Consider the following 16,045-nt stretch of genomic DNA (forward strand, 5'->3'; position numbering starts at 1 on the left):
CCAGGGGTCATAGTCTAAGGATAAGGGGTAAGCCATTTAGGACTGAAATGAGGAGGAATTTCTTCACCCAGAGAGTGGTGAACCTGTGGAATTCTCTGCCACAGAGGGCGGTGGAGGCTAGTTCATTAAATATATTCAAGAAAGAGTTGGATATATTTCTTGAGGCTAAAGGGATCAAGGGATATGGGGAAAAGGCAGGGACGGGGTACTGAATTTGGATGATCAGCCATGATCACATTGAATGGCGGAGCAGGCTCGAAGGGCTGAATGGCCTACTCCTGCTCCTATCTTCTATGTTTCTATGTAAATGGCGGAGCGGGGCCGAATGGCCTACTCCTGCTCCTATCTTCTATGTTTCTATGTTACCATTACTGCATTCAGGTATTTCTTGTTGGTATTCATATGTTGATTTAAGTTGACTATAACAAATAAAACCACATTTTTCATTCAGCACATTTACAATCCAGATATTTTGCTACTTACTTTAAAACTTTTCCCTGTCTTTCATGAATCTGATAGTAGACATCTTTTGTTTTACGTTACTACACTGTATTTAATGAGGTTTGTAAAGTTCCAGTCATAACCCTTCCCTTTATTTCCTCAAATATTCATGGAAGCATTCCATCTGCTCCTGTTTTCTTACAAATATGCAAGCCCTCCAGATTTGTTTAAGCAGGATGATGCTCACTCCCACGTATTAAACCCTTCTACAGCACTGCAAAATGGGAAACTTTTGGTCATCCAAAATAGGCAGTTTGACTTTTCAACCAATTGATGGTGTTGCAGCCAAAGTTAACAATGGCCAAACTCTTCACTGCCTATCAGTTTATTGGGTAGGCAGGCGACAGCTTAAAACATAGAAGATACTGCCCTATTACTGACCTTTCCTGTTCTTGTCCTCTGGTATCCATTTTAGTAACATTTCAGTCATTTCAGGTCGTCAGTTTTCCTACAGGATCGTATGGCACAGAAGGCCGTATGGCTTTCTGGACAGGAATTTCCCCTTCAAAACAAATTCCATGGGTTGCAGTGTTTAAAAAAAACTCTAAATGGTTTTTAAGAAAAAAACTTGCTTTCTATTAGTTTCAATGTACCAATCAGTTATTTTTCCAGCTCTCCAACAAATTGTCTCTCCTTTTGCTGAAGAATGCTCCAGGGTGTATGAGGGGTGCCCCATAGAGGTCTTTAAGATTATGAAAGAGTTTGATATGGTAGAAGTGGAGATGTTTCCACTTGTGGGGGAGACCACAAGAACTAGGGGCTGGGCTGTGAATATAAGATAGTTACTAATAAATCCAATAGGGAATTCAGGAGGAACTTCTTTACCCAGAGAGTGGTTAGAATGTGCAACTCGCTACCACAGGGAGTAGTTGAGGCGAACAGCATAGATGCATTTAAGAGGGAGCAAGATAAACGCATGAGGGGAAAAAGGAATAGGATAAGTTGATGGGGTTAGAGGGGTGGGAGGAGGCTAGTGTGGTGCATAAACACTGGCATGCTAGGCCGAATGGCCTGTTTCTGTGCTGTAAATACTATGTGGTGATAATGATGATAAAATTATCCCAATCAGTCCTATATTTTGCAAGAATGCAAGCACTTTTTGCGGCTGGGACTCTGCTCCGCCAACACGAGCCACATCCAACCAGCTGGTGTGGGCGGCACGCGTGGAGGAGTTGTTTGGACGCGGCCTAGCGCGAGGCGCTCTGGGACTTGTAGTCCCTTTTCCGCCCCCTCGACGCCGGAAGTCCTTGCGGCGCAAGTTGGGAGAGAACTACAATGGCCAGGATGCCGTGTGAGCCGGCGGGTGGGCGGGGCTCCGCGGCAGCCACAGCTCCACTGCGCTGACTCAGCCACCGTGGGCAGTCTGGGTCGCTGATCTCCCTGTGCAGCAGAAGCCTTGCAGGCTTTCAGTCGGCATTAGCAATTACATGTTATAGCTTTTTTTTTTAAATTAATAAAAATGGATAATTCTGGCAAAGAAAAAGAAGCTATGCAACTGATGGCTGACGCCGAGAAGAAGGTGAAATCGTCGCATTCGTTCCTGGGAGGCTTGTTTGGGTAAGAGCAGCATCGGTCGGTAGGGAGTCAACGGGATGACATGATCGTGCAGCCCTTGTAGCAAACACAGCTTTGGGCTTATGCACGCTGGCTCTTTGCATTTATCAGGCCCTTGCATTGCATTTATCAAGTCCAATACCAACAGTTTAAAAAAAAATATTGTGCCAAATGCACATTTTTAATGTCCAAAAGCCGATTATATTGAATAAATTCCGCAGCTAGAATCATCTCTGAAAATACTGCAGTGTTTGGCTGCCATCTTTTACCATGGGTACCAGAGGTGCTGGAATAATTTCAAATGCACGAATATAGTTTCCTGCTTGGAAATAAAGGGTTTTGTAAGAATTCGGGAGTATATTTGTCCTTTTCGATTACCTACATTGCAAGTCTTGAGGCTGGCATGATGGGGGGAGGGTGGATGACGTGAAGTAATCTTTAGTTGGGAATATCTGATCGTTTGGGGCTTTTTCCTTTTAATTTTATCCGTAAATCGTTATAAAGGCGGGTTGCAGAGTGTAAAGCGAAATATGCATCAAGCGCCGGTGGCAGCCAAGGTTGCTGTAGCTGTCCAGCTACTGGTGCTGGCGCTTGTCCTGTTGTCTGACATTATTAGTGTGTGTGCGGCCTCGGTGCACAAGATTAGACCATCACCAGTCACTGCAGCCTTGAATTTGGGATTATGACTGCAAATAGCATAGATGTCTATCCGTAGTAGTCGCACAGAAATAAATCGGTTCCTTAAATGTTCCCAAGTGGTTGTGATTTTTAAGAAAATAAATTTGCTGTTCAATAGATTGATGTCTATTTGCACTGAGGCTGGGAACAACTAATGCTGGGAATAACTAATTTAAATGACTTCCATTTAAATGTAAATATGTTACTTCAACATTTTTAAAGACTTTTTTTAAACTGTAGGGGAAAGAGATTCCACACAGTAAATGGTATGGCCAAAGTTCAGTGTTATTTATCCATATAGATCCTATTGTGTAAGCGCACAGTATATGATATTAAAAGCCTATTCATGTATTCAAGACAAATTGGCTAAAAAGCCAAATTTTTTCTCTTCCTCCCTCCTTACAGTTGCATGCCCACCAGGTGCTGTCTAATACTCACCTAAGTGGTCAGTATTTATCTGCCATTTATTATTAGCCATTTGTCCTGTGGGGTCATCACAACCCATCCTGATCCTGTACTCACCTGATATCTACCATTGTGGGGATGGATAATGATCAGGAACCCTGGTATGTTATGCCCTCCCTCAGCCAATTGTAGTGCCCCTACCTCTGCCTCAGCAGAGATCATTAACTCAACAGAGACCAAGAATTGAACTTTGAACCTTCCTGTCTGTTGGGCTAAGCTACTTTTTGGATAAACGTGTGAGCCATTGGGAAGTTAACTGAGACAGCTAAATTACTACAACAAACATGAAACATATTACCATATTTTACTTAGCTCTTAATATCAGCAACTGAAGATTTGCTTGCAAGTACTTTTTTCAATATTCAAAGCAACAATAAAACTGAAAGTAATTACGTAATAGCAAAAACCTATTACTATGTCCGACATCACTTGATAATAACACATTGACAGCACAAGGGTAGGATTCTCTTCATAAAACACTGTTCCAAGATTCATTTTCTTTTCAACCACATTTTCATTCAATTATTTTTATTGTGATATGCTGTTATATACATTTGATTTTATCAGGATATATGATTTACTTATCATAAAACATTATCTCTCTCATAATGGCTACCATATAATATGGAGAAAAGTGTACCTTTGTTCCAGCAGCGTAAAAGTTTCTTTGTCTGTGTACCACTTAGATGCATGTTGTGGAACCTTGTGGTCACATAAAGTTTAAATCCATGTTTCCAGTAATTTGTATCTATCTTAAACTCTTGATACTAACAAATCTTCATGTTCTGATTTAGGATTTTTACACCAATATGGCAGTAATGTTAAGAGCAGCTCTTTGGAAATCTCCAAACCCACAAAATTTAAACAGGGCAAAGCAATGAGTAAGAAATATAAGTGTAAATAGAACTGAGTTTTGTGAGCTGCTGTTTGAACAGCCCTGTCCATCCCTACTCTACTGTCCATCCCTACTCTACTGTCCATCCCTACTCTACTGTCCATCCCTACTCTACTGTCCATCCAGAGCCTTGAGGTACCAGTAATGCAGGTGCCATAAATTCAGACCACCAATGCCTCTCTCTTCTGGTGTAGACTTGAAGTGCAGTTTAATAGTGTATCAGATTCCATCCTTGATTCTGCTTGGGTTTTTGCTCTTTGGCCATAGTGTCAGAAAATTTGACACTCTTTGAATAGTTGTGTAGAAATGACAACAAAATGGCAGAGGGAAAGTTACGACCAATCTGCAGGTCATATGTTGAGTGACACACTGATGTTGAACATTAAGATGTGTCTTGTAGCTCAACCAGAGGACTGTAACTATGAGTTCCTGTTAGTTGAATGCAATTGGATCTATTGCATCTGTTTTCATCGAGTACTAATGTGGGATTGGGAGGAGATATGCTAAGGGGTTGGAGCATTGGGCAAAACACCTAGACCCGAGCTTATCCCAATTTAATCGTGTCTCCTTTGCTGATTGTGAGATGATATTAGGGAAGTCTGGGGAGAAGACTCAATGTTACAGGAAAGAAAAGGTGCAAAGAAATAAATGATTGACTGTTAGTTATATCTTTAATATTATATTTTATAACAGAGGAAACACAAGAGTAGAAGAGGCATGTGAAATGTTTGCCAGAGCTGCAAACATGTTCAAGATGGCTAAAAACTGGAGTGGTGAGTTACATGTTTAAACCTGGGTTACAGTTTACAGGGTGAATGCTATCACAATGTTGTTGCTGTTAAAGTCTTAAAAGTAAAGGTGATAATTACACTTAAACTACTAGTCCTGGCATTTGCTGTGCTAAGTGAATGGAATTCCTTTTGATTCAGTGAGGTTGAGCTACATGGCCCCATACTTTATAGCTGCAATTACCATTAGTAACATTGCTTCATTCAAAATCAGACCTTACATAATGACTGAAGTGTGTTTGTGTATATCTGCATTCTGGTTCTGAGGTTTCCCCATGTTCCCGTAGCCCTATCCACAGAGATCACTGAAGAAACCTTTGTGTAATCTGAACTTTTGGTTTCAATAATATAAACCATGTAGTGAGGCTGCAATTGATAGGTTGAGTGCAACACAGAAGCAAAATATGATTACATGGAATTAAATTCAACAAAATTCACATTTTAAAGGATGTGTTTACATAATTGATTTCACTGCAGCATATCCCAGATGTAGAGTTTCAGCCTTCCTCCACATCTGCTGGAGCGACAAATGCAATAGGCAGCCTGTGGTTTCTGTCACTGCACCACTGGGTACCTGCGAAAGTGAGTCATGCTACAGGCAAGCATGTGCGACTCCTGTCTGCTCAGTCTGTGCAGATTCAAAATGTCGGTCCTGGCACTGCTTGCCAGTAACAGTAGTCAAGGTGTGCCTTGCCATGGATTCTGTTTTTTTTTTTTTTGCTAGAGTTGCTTATTTTTGCAAGTAGTATTGATTTCAGTGTAAACATATTATGAGGACATGGAGCTTCAAGTCATCCCTTGTCCAGTATCTATAATGAATCCCTCCTACTATCATCATCCATTTGCAAGCTTAATTTAATATTAAGCAATTATGTACAGTATTTGGGCTCTTGCAGTAAGATGGAAGAACAGATTAAAAAAATAAGACAGATCTGCTTATGAAGTAAGCAAAAATAAATCTTCAGTTAGAAGGTTGTAAAAACACTACAAAATGGATGAAAGGGGATGAGAGGATTAACTCTGACGTTTGGAGGTATTCACATGCCAATGGATTTCTGAAGCTTTTTGAGAGTTTGGAAGGCAATTCAAATTTTGACTTGCAGTTACTACAGTGTTTAAATATTCAAACCTGTCTTGCCTTTTTAATTTCCACTAATTGTGGTTGGAGGTGTTTTGACCAGACATAGCATGACAATATTTAAACCTGGTCTATCATGTTCCAAAACCAGACAAACTATATTTAGAAATGAATATACAGTAGCTTTAGTGTGTAGAATGCTGTATTAAATAGATTGAGTTAGAAAGCGAACAATATGGTTGGGGATTTTCTGTAAAAACAGGACTCGTCCATAATGTGATATGAAATTTGACATGAGGCACAAAATCATCTCTTGGATTTTGACACCAATATGCAAAGTCCAATGTTAAACTTAAGCAAGATGCAGCCGCAATACTGTGTATTGAATGTAATTGTTCCTCCATCTCAAATTTCTTAAAATCATACCTTTTTGCGATCTGATTGGCATTATGTTTGTAGCCATACACACGTAACCTGATAATTGAACTTGTAACTTGAAACAAAATTTATAATTCATATGGTTTACCTTGTAACATTGCAGTAGTATTGTGACATTTTTTCAAAAAGCAAACATAAGTTTCCCAGTTTGGTTTTGGCACTTTTCTTTTCCTTCCTTAATGGGATTTTGGTTTCTGCCCCTCCCCGCACCCCCCCCCCCCCCCCCCCAATAAGCTGTAAATGTCTTCCTTTCTCTTATTTGGAATGATTAGATGGCTTCCTCTGGAGAAGCAGCCTCTCCTTGATATCGCTTGACAGCTCTGCCAAGATCAGCCTGTTGAACCTGGGTTTGAAACGAGACATGCTGAATAGAAGTCCAGTGTCTACCTTGCTCTCCAGCAAATGGACAGATATAGTTTATTTTTCTAATCTAAGCATGTAACAAACACCGCTTGTATTTTATTTGGTGTTGGGTTTCTCGTGCTGCAATTTGTTTCCAACAGTGCAGCACGATATCTGGCAGCGTTGGCAATCACCATTTACAAAATGCACAGGTGTTCAGATGGGATGTTGGTTTTTAAGAAAGTGGCCATCAGCTTTCTAATTTTTTTTTCAATCACATTCTGTTATATTTAATCACAGACTTAAAAATTGTAGGTTCTGAAACACCTGCTAGCAAGAATCGCAACAGTGTGCGCTATGTGATCAATGTGTGCTGTGTGCTATGTAATCATCTCTTGGATTTTGACACCAATATGCAAAGTCCAATGTTAAACTTGCTCAAGATGCAGCCGCAGTACTGTGCATTGGCCTTTAACCAACAGATTAGGTAATGGAGTAGTTCATCAGATCAGCGCTTTAAAAAAAAATGGAGTCTATTGTTAAATGTACTTAGAACATTCTGTTCCCTTTTGTCTCTTAAATTTCATTCCAATAAATAAAAATGTGATATTTTTAAAGCCTTTTATTGTCCAGTTTGGCATCGCAGGTGTGAGTCTGTTGCATTCTGTTATAATTCACCAAAATTAACCAGCAGCACTGGAGAAACTGGCATTGTAACTGTTTCAACTGTCATATAAATTATTGTGTTAAGCTAGCTATAGATAATCTTTGTATAGTTGATTGTATTCAGTTACAATATACTGTAGTGTGTTTTGAACATCACAAAGCACAGTGCAGCTGTTGCCCAGTACAGTGTGTCTCTGTCCCTTTTTAGAAGGGCATTAGAAAGAATGTTAATTTAGGCTATCAACGTTCATCTCTAGTACCCTAACTCTCCTATAGCATCCAATTCTGTTTTTGAAAAACCTGTGTTCTTGCTTCTACTAACCTGCCTAACAGATTATTCCAATCATTTAAGACTATTTAAATAAGTTGAAATATATATTTTAAATTTGCTTTTCACCAATTCCCGTTTGTCGTCTTGTCTTACTTTCATAGCTTGCTTTGAAGTAATCTGGATTTGTCGTATCTATATGCTAGTTAATATTTTATATACTTTGATGACAACCACTCTCTTTCCCTCCCCCTGCCCACCCCCCCCCTCCAATTACCTTCTTTCTGGACTGCAAGTATTAATATTCTCTCTTCTTTCCTCATAGGCCGTGCCCTTTCCAATTCAGATCAGTCTTGCTGCACTTCTTTGTACCCTTTCCAGTGTATATATTTTTGTTGTGGCACAGTGCCCAAAGCTGAACACAGTATTCATAATTATCTTCTGACCAGTGCATTGTAAAGCCTTATCCTTAGCATAACCTCTGTAGGTCAATATTCTACTTTTCCAGCTTTATATGCTAGCATCTATTGGCTGTGGTACATTGTCTGCACGTTGAAAGTGACATGTCTACTATTGCTACCAGTTCCCTTCTAAATTTCCCTATGCCAATTCTTTGAAAGAGCTGTCCAATTTTGTCCCACATCCAAGCTTTTCCCCAATAACCCTGCAAATTAGTCCTCTTCAAGTACATGTCCAATTGCCTTTTTGAATGTTCCTATGGAATCTGATTCCACCATCCTTTCAGGTAGTTCATTCCAGATCTTAACAACCCTCTGTGAAAAAAATTACCCTAATTACCCCTCTTGTTCTTTTTCCAATTGTTTTAAATTTATGGTCTCTGGTTACCGACCCATTTTCCAGAGGAAACAATTTCTCCCAACTTGCTCTACATAATCCCTCATAATTTGAACATCTCTATTAGGTCTCCCCTTAACCTTCTCTGGATTTGAAACTAATTTTTCTGTTGCTATAGTTGCAAACCATATCTCCTTTCAGCTGCAAGCTGTGAAAAGCCGTAACTTCAGCCTGATCTTCATCAAATCTAATACTATGTGGTCACTTCCCTCCTGTGGCACTCTTTCTCACACACGCACTACCACAATGGTCAGAGCTTTGAAGATTTAATAGTAAGAACATCTATTGCCTCATCTGTAATTATGGGCTTAAATATATATACTATGTATCTATAATCTGTCTAGCCATTAATTGTTTGTCAGTGTAGTTTTGTGCCTTAAAGGGCAACTAAGCTAAGAACTAACTGAGCATTAATCTCCCTACTCGCCATTCCCTGTTATAGTATGCACCTGTGAGTGAAATTGCTCCTTGGCCATTTTTTTAATGTATCTTTTTGAAAATGGCCTTGGGTGTGTCAGAGAAGTTGGGGTGGTTTAGGAGGTAAGCAAAAGGTGTTTGAAAAGGTGAAAATGGTGCCGTTGCCAACGCTAGAGAGAGGCCCCTCTCTTCATTTGAAAGCATTCTCCGTTGTGTTGGGGTATCCTCAGCAACATTTGCAAGAAAGGGCAGGAATTAATTGGAACATGTTGGGGTTTCCATGGGTATAATCAGATTCAAATCTTGTTGAAATATTATTAATTATGACGGCAGTTTTAGTAGGCAGTTGTGTGATGCTGCGCTTGTTAATAAGTACATATGGCTTTTGACAGTTGGCTATTTCTGAGGGGAGAAGATGTAACAAGCCCTTCCTAATAGATTTTCTAGTCACACTTGCTTTTTCCCTTTCTTTCCCTGTCCATTTTCCACTCTTCCCCTTTTGACCGAAAGGCATTGGCTCCTTTCTGGGGTACGATTCCAGGGCACCAGTCCCCCTCTAGGAACTTCACCCAACTAGTGTGAACTCAGACAGTCAATGTCGCCACACTATTTGATGATGGAAGGGTGTCAAAGCTGATCCTGATCCTGTCCTTGCCTGGCATGCGCGCACACAAACCTTCAGCAGAGGTTACTGAATATCAACCAGCAGCAGGAAACTTGGCCGATTGATTTATATTTTGGCTGCTGACGGGGCGCTGAGGCCAATTGTAGCATCTTTATTGCCATCCCAATTGAAATTGGCTAACTGGGACTTTCCTGCTTGGTATGGCTCAAGAATTCACTACTTTAACAAGCTGGGCTATTGTGGAAGCACCGTTGATTTTTGTTAATTGATTTAAGCAGTCACTTGAGGAATGGAATGAAGCAGAAAAAGAGAGGAAAAAGGTTGAAAAAATATTTTATTTCCAGGACAGGAAGTGCTTGTAATAGGAACTTAGTTGTCCTCCAGAGCAAGGTAAGATATCACTACCTCGCCCCTCGTTCTGATGAACAGACAACAGATCATTAAAGTAGGTGACCTCCCAATTCCTCATGGTTATGATTCAGGTTTCCAGCTTTCAAAATACAAATGGGTAGCATTTATCCGAACAGTTTGGCAAACCGCCTTGTTCAGATAAGTGAATAATTCAGATAACCAACTGCACATTAATTTATTGCTGTGTTAAACTATATTAATTCATGAGAAACTGAGGTGGATTAAATGTAATAATTATATACATTCTGGGAGCTCCAAGTCATTTGGATAGGCGTTTGAATAACGATCTTACTGGGCGAAATAGGCTAAAAATTACTGTCGGTAACATTTGCGGATGAACCCTTAACATGTTCAGATGACATGCCTCTATGCTATTTTAACTGCGTTAACTCATGAAAATGTCAAATGGATACATTATGCGTCAATCCACTAATATTGGCAACAGTATTTCTAGCCTCATTTCTTTATTGTCACCTCTGCTTAAAAATTATTTCAGTAGATTTTTAGAATTCAAGAGTTGAAAAGGAAAATGCATCTCAAATTATAATATTGATATGAATTAATGCTGTTGCAGCAGTCTTTAAAGGATTAAAATACACCGCAAAACATGTCTATGTATCCTGTTTCCATACGTCAAGCTGTAAACCAAAAATGTTCACAGATTAGAGAATTACTCATCGCAGGTGAAACTGCCTGAAATGTTATAATTTATAATAATCTCCCGGATATTTCAGATGTTCTGAATAAAGGGAACTGTCTCGACAGGTTCCACAGGGAAAAGTTACTGTTTCGCCATGTATTGAAGTACACTAGATTTTATTGTTTTCTTTACATTGAATAGCTGCGGGGAATGCATTTTGCCAAGCAGCCAAACTCCATCTACAGTTACAAAGCAAGCATGATGCTGCTACCAGTTTTGTGGATGCTGGGAACGCATACAAGAAGGCAGATCCGCAAGGTAGGAGATTTTAATAATGCCGGATGCAGAACTCTTGCTTGATTTATTTATTCAGACATTTTTTTTTCCAAGTAACAGTGGCTTGGTAGCATTTGGGTGGGGGGGGAAATGTCCCATGTTTCCTCTTTGCTGAGCACGGAGGCAGACGTGCGACCACCTTCCAGATCTCTCTGTCTGGCCACTCTCCAGCTAGTGCCATGCCTGGTTGAATCCTGTGGGAAGGCCAGTCAGCACATCCCTGATGGCTGAGAATGAGCACTTGCAGCCCAGTTGATTGGAGCTCCCAACGTGTTGCATCAAGATGTGCACCACTCTGCAATCTAGGATTACATCTGAGCCTCGATTTTTGCAAGAATGGGGGGAAAGATGGGGCTGAATTAGCCCATGACACAGGCTTGCCTGCAGCAGCAGCTCCCAAGAATGTGCTGTGCTGAATTCTGCGATGGAAGACCCTCCCTTTAATTTTGCATCGGCTCCTGGTGTATGAAAAGCTTGCCCTGAAGGCTTGGCACTTGGCCGGGGAGCGTTCAATTCAGCGAGGCAGCAGCTCAACATTTTTTTATAAAAAAGGAAGTTGTAGCGGTGGCAAATAAGTGAAATGTCTCTGCGAAGACGTGTGGACAGCACTGTTCCCTTTGATGTGGAAAGGTTGGAGATGCTGCTGCAGGAGGTGCACCCATAGAGGGTGGTCCTATTTGAGGCTGAAGGGCCCCCCCCCCCCCCCCAGTAAAAACAAATGTGGTCGTTGACTGAATTACTGCAGTCACCCAGGTCCCTCGTACCTGGCTACAACTGAGGAAGAAGTGGGCTGGTATCAGGAGATAGACAATGGTGAGTGTCCTCATTTTTTGTGCACATTTCTTGGGTTCATCCAGCATGGCAGGTTGGGAACCATTGCATCCTCCGGTGCCATTTAAAACATCGCATAGAGTTATTGCCCTTTTTGCGCACACCTTTTTTCCTGCTGGAGGAAGGTGGCATATGTGGAAATAGAGGCACTGGCTTCCAGACAGAGGTTCTGATCTATTGTTAGGGGATTCCTCAATGGGGTCAGCAGCCGTGGATGCACAAGATGCACAACGGCCACTCCCCCCGCACCTAGGTTGGAATTTTCCCCTTTTTTAAAAAAAGAAAAAAAAAAGGGTGGGTTTGGAGTGTGGGGGGCAGTTAAATTGTTAAAAATGGGATTCCCGACCTGATCCCGCATCCAACCCGCCCACTTCTGGTTTTAATGGGGGCAGGACGGGACGCAGCTGACCAACCTGCTGCCAGGGGGCGCTACCTTAATTTAAATATTGTAATGAGGCTGGCAGCTGCTTTTTTTTAGCTCCATTTTGTGTTTAACTGCATGTGGACGGGTTTCACACAATTCGTGAAGCCCGCCATTTAAACCAAGGCGGGGACTGCTAGATTCAGGAGGTAAGTGGCTTTAAACCCACCCCCCGCGATCAGAGATCCCACCCCCACACGAAACCTCCGATCCCGCGATCAGAGATCCCACCCCCACACGAAACCTCCGATCCCATCACCCTGCCCACCCCTGATGCTGAGGCTTTACACAAACTTTCTCCCCATCCCCCCGCCGCCCCCCCCCCCCCACCAAAACCCCCACAACCGATCCCCAACATCTCCGGCCAACCCATCCCCTCCCGATCCCCTACACCCTACAGATCCTCCAATCCCCACCCGATCCCTTGCCGCCGCCCCCCCCCCCCCCCCAGCCGATTCAAATCCGGCCCTGCCGTTAAAGTTGGCAGGGTCTGTGGTAAACCTGGCCTCCTGGGTTCCCCGCCTGCCTCGAAGGCCCCCTGGCCCCAACCCACCTCCCTTGAGAAAATTCCGGCCCTAGTGTTTTTTCTCTTCCTAAAAATGTGGGCACCTCATAATAAAAGCTTCAAGGCTGCGTTCTGGATAATGCCTCATTGATCTGTATAATGTTCCGGTGGCCAAATATCACCTGAACATTAATTGAGTGCAAACCCTTGCTGTACATTTAGGCCATGGGCTTGATATGGGGAGACCTGATGCCCACATGAATGCCATCTGCAATGCCTTGCCCTCGAGGCCACCCCGCCAACGGTTGGAAGCTTTGTGCCTTATCCAGCTGATACTTCTTTTCCACAAGGAAAGCAATGGAGGTGTTGCTTCTTGTAAACATAGCCTTCGTCACTTGCTTGATGCATGTATGCACAGCAGCCCACCCAATGTGGCAGGTGCCCTCTGGGGTGGCATGGAAGGATGCAGTAGCACAAAAGCTTTATGCTGTGGTAAATTTCACTTCTAAAGGGAGTAGTGCTCCTGTTCCAGATGCTATCTGCAGGTCATTCTGCAGAAGATGGTACAACTGTCACAGTCTGTCTTTTGAAGCAGGGGTAGCAAAGACGGGCCTCCTCTATTGTTTGTGGAGGGGTCTATGAACACAGGTCCTGAGGTAGAGATGAGTGTGGACAAAACACTTCAGGCGTTATTGCACCTGGATTTATTGGTCCATCATGAACTTCTTTTCTTCATCTAATTGATGTAGTGCATTTGGAATCCCCATCTTCACCACTTTGTATAGTATGTTTTAATTGGCAGCAGCATTCAAGAATAATGAAAGTATTAGCAGGAATCTTCCCTAACCACCCCAACACAATGCCATAATGGCAGCCTACCCGGCAAAATCAACTAATGCACAGAGCAAAATTCAACAAAATGTAATTAAAACACAAAAAACAGCCAAGGCCCAAGAGTTCTTGGAGGCCTGCTTCTTCAGCATAAATGTGGCAGGCTAGGAAGCCTTAGCTCCAAAGCCAGAGATCCAGTACAAAATCCTGGCGCTGGGTCATTTGCATATCCGGAATAGGCTGCTGGTGCCTGCAAGGGCCCATCTTCCCCAGCCCGACCTGAGGCCCCCCCTGAACCCCAAATGAGTCGAAAAAATTTAGGCTCCCACTGGAGACACTCCAATGCCAGAGAAGGTAATCAATCCTGGAGAGATCCATTACCTTATTCTAGTAATCTTCTTCTCCTTCTTAGGCAGTCCCTCGGAACCGAGGATGACTTGCTTCCACATTAAAAATGAGTTCTCAGGTGACTAATGAGTCCAATGCAGGACCTACAGTCTCTGTCACAGGTGGGGCAGACGGTGGTCAAAGGGGCGGGTGGGTGGGGTGCTTGGGTTCACGTGCGCTGCTTGCGCTTGGCTTCCACTTGCTCCCGGCGAAGTGACGCGAGGTGTTCGGCACCTTCCTGGATGCTTCTCCTCCACTTTGTGCGGTCTTGGGCCAGGGATTATTCTAGTAATGATTTGTCTCAACTGGCGAGAGTTTTGCTGTGGCCTTTTAAAGGTGTAATTGGAAGAATTCCTCTGTGAAGCCCAGGAAGTCTACCAGAATTTGAAGGCCTTCTCTAAGCAGGGTGGAATCCTAGTAGAGCCGGGTTTTGTCCCATACTCGAGCACCTACCACCCACCTCTTTTTCCCCCCCCCCCCCCAACGTGGAAATGAGACTTGTGTCCTCTCCCAACCAATGGATTTCCAGTCAAAGTCTTTTACCAACAACTAAAGCTTGTCATCTCCCTTTGAAGAAGCCTGCTTGAGTAGGTCCACTCCCAGGACTTCCATATGGTGATCTCTTGTATGCAACTTGCAAACTGTAGGCAAAGCCTAGCCTGAAACTGCAAGATTCGGCATGGGACAGTTTCATTTACTTCACTATTTCAATGCGGCTCGACATACAGGTATTGTGGCCTCGTTTTGTTAGAGCATCTGGCATAAAATGCAGCATTCTGATTGCGTTGTGAGCCTGATTTTTCATCTCCCATCTGTTGTCAGTAACGCCCAGCAGGCCCATACAAAATATAGTTCCTTTTTTTTAAAGGAAGTTCAGTTGTCTTGTTGCAGTAGAAAAACTAGTATTGTGATTCTGTTGCCAATGATCTGTCCAATTAGTCCATGTAATTTGCCAATTGTTGTGGATTATTTATTTGCAGCCTAATTGACTTGAGTATACCCAGGTAATGATTCTGATTCATTGATGCCATTGGGGGTCTCCTTAGCAGGCCTCTGGGATTTTGTAAACAAAAATGACTGAGATAAGGGGCCGGAATTTGCGGTAGGTAAGAACAGTGAATTAACAACGTTCACTGTTATTACCCCTTTGAAACTGACCGCAATTTCAGGATGTAGCGCATGCATATCTAAACGTGGAAATCCTGAAGTTGCGGCCAGTCATTCACTGCTCTGACACTGGCTGCACTGTGGACTCCCCCCCCCCCCCCCCCCCCCCCCCCATAGCCGGCAATCAGTGTAATTAGTGAAACTGACAAAAACTTGGGCTTTTCCGTGATAATATCGCTGTTAAATACCTCATTAACTGTTGGGCCTTGTTGAATTAGGTATAACTGGGGTTTTAACAGTGTATTGACTGCTAATCAAATGTTATGGCTCTGAAAAACTAATTTTAATTTTGTGGAGTGTCAAACTTCTCCATTATGATAAAAATTGCAAATTTTAAGGAACTTTGAAAAGATATTAAAACATTCTTTTTAAAGTTTGTTCATGATTATTTCAGGTTCTACCTTATCCCCATGCGAGAGCCCCAATCTTTGTTTTGCTCTCTGTAACGTTTTTAAAAAGTCTGAATAAAAACAGGTTCTCTTTTCCTGCTTCCCTGTCTGAGAATTCTGCAATGTGATTGGCTGCTAAGACAGCTTGTTGACAACACAGCAGATCGCATTAGGGATTCCCCATTATACGGCACTGAAATCTCTTGCGTGTCGAAAAAGGCAAATTTCTCGCGATCGCTGTGGGCAGTTTTCTTCGGGGCCGGCAGCGAACGCCTTTGCTTCGCCTTTGACCGCAAATTCCAGGCCAAGGCCTACAGATTGAACAGTGTAACAATGGATATTGCTTTTCTGAAGTAACCTTGTTGTTTCCCCCACAGAGGCCATCAACTGCTTAAATGCCGCCATTGATATATACACAGATATGGTAAGAAGCTTCATTAAAATAATTCTGGCCTCAATAGAAATAGATTAATGTATCTGTACCCTGCAGAATAGCAGATGATGTTTACATAGTAAATTCATTTAAATCCACAAGTAGTGATTGACCAGAATCTTTG

At 42.4% G+C, this 16,045-nt stretch overlaps 1 protein-coding gene across 1 annotated transcript in view; it reads left to right on the forward strand.

Annotated features, from left to right (window-relative positions):
• The first annotated feature begins 1,792 nt into the window (after positions 1 to 1,792).
• Positions 1,793 to 16,045, forward strand: part of LOC147121469 (beta-soluble NSF attachment protein) — a 38,219-nt gene continuing 23,966 nt past the window's right edge. The window contains exons 1-4 of the mRNA XM_085981749.1: positions 1,793 to 2,058; positions 4,787 to 4,866; positions 10,823 to 10,939; positions 15,866 to 15,912. Of these exons, the coding sequence (XP_085837875.1) occupies positions 1,961 to 2,058; positions 4,787 to 4,866; positions 10,823 to 10,939; positions 15,866 to 15,912 (342 nt within the window). The 5' untranslated portion in view covers positions 1,793 to 1,960. The remainder of the gene's footprint in view (positions 2,059 to 4,786; positions 4,867 to 10,822; positions 10,940 to 15,865; positions 15,913 to 16,045) is intronic.

The sequence above is a fragment of the Somniosus microcephalus genome, chromosome 3 (assembly GCF_052327205.1).
Source record: "Somniosus microcephalus isolate GS21.2 chromosome 3, FLI_Smic_1.0, whole genome shotgun sequence".
In the NCBI taxonomy this organism is placed as follows: Eukaryota; Metazoa; Chordata; class Chondrichthyes; order Squaliformes; family Somniosidae; genus Somniosus; species Somniosus microcephalus.